A 3,166-nucleotide genomic window follows, 5' to 3' on the forward strand; every position below is an offset into this window, starting at 1 on the left:
GACGGGAGCCAAGCAGATACACGCAGTTGATTTTGTACAGTTGTTTACATAATGCACGCTTCTACATGCACGTGTACCTTGCATATTAGATGCATAATTACATCTGCCCCACTTAATTTTCAGACGCTCTCTGAGATGGGTGGGGGGTGCGATGGCACAGAAATGCATTACATCGCCAGAGTCAAGGCCCCACTGGCAATGCGCGTGCTCATTAGTTAAGCAGATATTATTAAGCATGTTTACCTGAGAGGAGAGGAACATTCTGTGAAATAATAAATCTGCTGGTTTCTATTCTTCTCCCTTTGCAGACTGAGTTTTTATTATTTTGATCCCAGTACCCATTAGAAACACACAGTATCTAAATATTGAAATGCTTTGCTTCAAAAGCTGCTAAGATGCAGTGGCAAAGGTAGCCTTGCAATGAGGTTTTATCTCCAGAGTCCCAAGTTTTTGAGACAACTCCAATGACGCAGGTCTTGTGGTCAAGGGTGATGCAATGGTGCTCCGGGAACAATATCAGGCTCTGCGACTTGGGTGCCTTCTGGGTGTGTGGTGTGTTCTCGGTCTGGCAATCCCTAGAACAATCCTACGAGGTGGTAATTATTATTCTCATGCTGCAAGGGATATCTCCCACCTCCTAGGTGGACTCAGGTCTTGTGGGGCTTAATGCTTTTAAATTTGGGCTGCCTTTTGAAGGGAAAAGACTACAAAATTATGAATTCAAAATGAGGTTAAGGTCTTGGGACGGGCCCGTGCAAGCTGGAGGCTCTGCAGGTAAGCTTGTTTAGCTTCCCAGCAAATCCACCTCTGAGCTTGCAAATTATAAAGCTGGAATTTGAACTCACATCTGCTGGATGCAAAGTCCGAGGTCTTCCTGTAGCATGACCGTCTTCCTGTGTGATGAGAAACATCAGGCTGCCGAGGCCAAACAGTGGGTGCGTCACTTTCCAATGAGGCAGGTGTGCGGGACAGGAAGTGGGAGGTGCTCCTTGCAGGGGAGTGGCTGCTGCCAACATCGCAGCTGGTACCTGTCCCTGAGAATGGTTTGGCAGGTGGGGGCCACTTGAAGTCTCTGCTCCTACACCCCCTCACCCCTTCCAGGCTGCTTTCAGAGGAGGGCAAAGGGTATTCATTCCAGCCTCCAATTTCTTCCTCCCACTCCTCGAAAGCATTTAAGTGAGGAAGGCAGGGAAAACGTAGATGATTCTGCTATTGACAGGAGGCCTTTTCTTTCCTGCTGGAAGCAAAAGGAGACACTCTAGCTGGGCAGCCGGCCCCACCCTCCAGGGCTCCATCTGGCCTGGCTGAGGCTGGCCAGCCCCTGCTGTGCATGGAGGGGTGCTGGGAAGCCTACCTTGCTTCACACTTTCCTCTTCCACACCCGGCCTGTGACTCATGCCTGAAACGCCTCCGTTCAAGCAATTCTTCCTTTTATTGTGAAGCACTGCTCTCTTCCGGCTCCTCCTCTAAGTCATTACATAGGGGAGATTTAAGGGAAAGGTTATTTCCCTACCGTGTTCAGGGACAACCCTGTGATCATGGTTTTGGTCACATAGCTTCCAAGTGAGTATTGTGCAAACATTTGCTAGGATCTCTCGGGGAGCGTGTTAGAAAAGAAACTCCCGAGCCTGCCCCAGAGCTTCTGTTCAGCAGGCCTGAGGTGGGACCAGACACCTGTCTTTTCAGCAAGCCTCCCCCACCTCTGAGGATGCAGCCCAAAGCTAGAGAATTGGTGCTCTGAGCCATCTCTGAAAGCACCAAGAGCCAGGTTTGGTTTTTTGTTTTTGTTTTTTTTTGTTTTTTAATTACACCCAGACCTGGATACCTGAGCAATCGCTGTCTCTGGAATCACTGCAAAGTTACCGGGAGCTGCAGAGGCCCAGACAGACTGGAAGGAGAGGAGAGCTTGGCTCTAACCCATGCAGCCTCCCCATTGCCCACATCCACCCCCAGACCACCTCCCTGCAACCAACCATGAGCTTTGTAGAGGGCAGGCATGCCCCAGGGGCTCTCAGCATCACCCTCCTGCCCCTACCTGTGACCAGAGTCTCCCTGGATTCTCAGCTCTGTCTTCCCAACTCGAGGAGCTTGCCAGGCCCCACCTGGGTACCCCTTTCCATACTGGGCCTGGAAACCCTCTCAAGAAAGGAAGCTGGGTTAATTGCAGGCTCACTTGATTTTCCACATTCTCGGAAATCATTGTGCCTAGTTGCCTGATATCCAGTATATTAGTCTGTTCTCATGCTGCTGATAAAGACATACCCGAGACTGGGTAAATTATAAGGAAAAAGAGGTTTAATAGGTTTAATGGACTCACAGTTCCATGGGCCTGGGGAAGCCTTACAATCATGGCAGAAGGTGAAAGGCACATCTTATATGGTGGTGGACAAGAGAGAATGGAACCAAGTGAAGAGGGAAACCCCTTATAAAACCATCAGATCTCGTGAGACTTGTTCACTACCATGAGAACAGTATGGGGGAAACCACCCCCATGATTCAAATATCTCCCACCAGGTCCCTCCCACAATACATGGGAATTATGGGAGCTACAATTCAAGATGAGATTTGGGTGGGGACACAGCCAAACCATATCATCCAGTGTCTTCAGAACTCTTGTTTTATATATTTGGTCTGATTTATTTTGATTTTTTCAGGCAGGAGAGGAAATCTATCTCTATGATTCCATCTTGTTTCAGAGTAAAAGTGTTCATTTTCTTTTAAAACAGACAATATCCTTCCAAATCTGTAGTTAGTTCACTCATCCATCAGTCATCCATAAGCACTGTTAATATTTTGGTCTACATTCTAAGATTTTTTTTCCTGTGCATATATGTGCATGTAGCAGGGTCACAAAATCACTCACAATACATCAGATGTGCAAAGAAAATAGAGTGTCTTCATTTTCCTACTTAATTAATCTGATCTTTCTTGAAAGGTACTCTCTGCTGGGTAATACAATGGGGAAAAACATCCATTCTAGTAACCTTGGTCTAATACAAACATTTAAACAGTTCTTCGAGCAGCTCAGCATTCTGAGGCTGAAGTGTTTGGCCAGTGGGGCTTCTGATGGCTGCCACTGTCTACTCCTCTACTCCAAATTGTGTCTGGGCACACAGCGGGTGGGCTGCAGGATTTGGGGGTTCTTTTGGTAGCCAGGAGGAAGGGG

At 47.7% G+C, this 3,166-nt stretch overlaps 1 protein-coding gene across 2 annotated transcripts; it reads right to left on the minus strand.

The window, feature by feature from the left end:
- Positions 1–294: 294 nt before the first annotated feature.
- On the minus strand, positions 295–2,362 carry LOC100600533. Of its 2 annotated transcripts, XM_003276161.1 has the most exons (4): positions 2,318–2,362; positions 1,355–1,466; positions 846–1,034; positions 295–586 (listed from the first exon to the last, which is right to left on the minus strand). In XM_003276161.1, coding segments are annotated over exons 1-4 (336 nt in total). In that variant the 5' UTR covers positions 2,351–2,362; the 3' UTR covers positions 295–584. The 2 variants fall into 2 exon arrangements, with proteins under 2 accessions (XP_003276209.1, XP_012353482.1); XM_012498028.1 differs by lacking the exon at positions 2,318–2,362 and having other exon boundaries at positions 846–1,364.
- Between the last annotated feature and the right edge of the window lie 804 nt (positions 2,363–3,166).

Source organism: Nomascus leucogenys, chromosome 22a, assembly GCF_006542625.1.
Source record: "Nomascus leucogenys isolate Asia chromosome 22a, Asia_NLE_v1, whole genome shotgun sequence".
Classification (NCBI taxonomy): Eukaryota; Metazoa; Chordata; class Mammalia; order Primates; family Hylobatidae; genus Nomascus; species Nomascus leucogenys.

Coding starts and splice junctions, on each gene's coding strand:
- LOC100600533 (XM_012498028.1), bottom strand. CDS start 1,016: ATGTTGGCAGCAGCCACTCCCCTGCAAGGAGCACCTCCCACTTCCTGT. Junction 587..845: donor GGACTTTGCATCCAGCAGAT/GTGAGTTCAAAT, acceptor ACCACCTCGTAG/GATTGTTCTAGGGATTGCCA.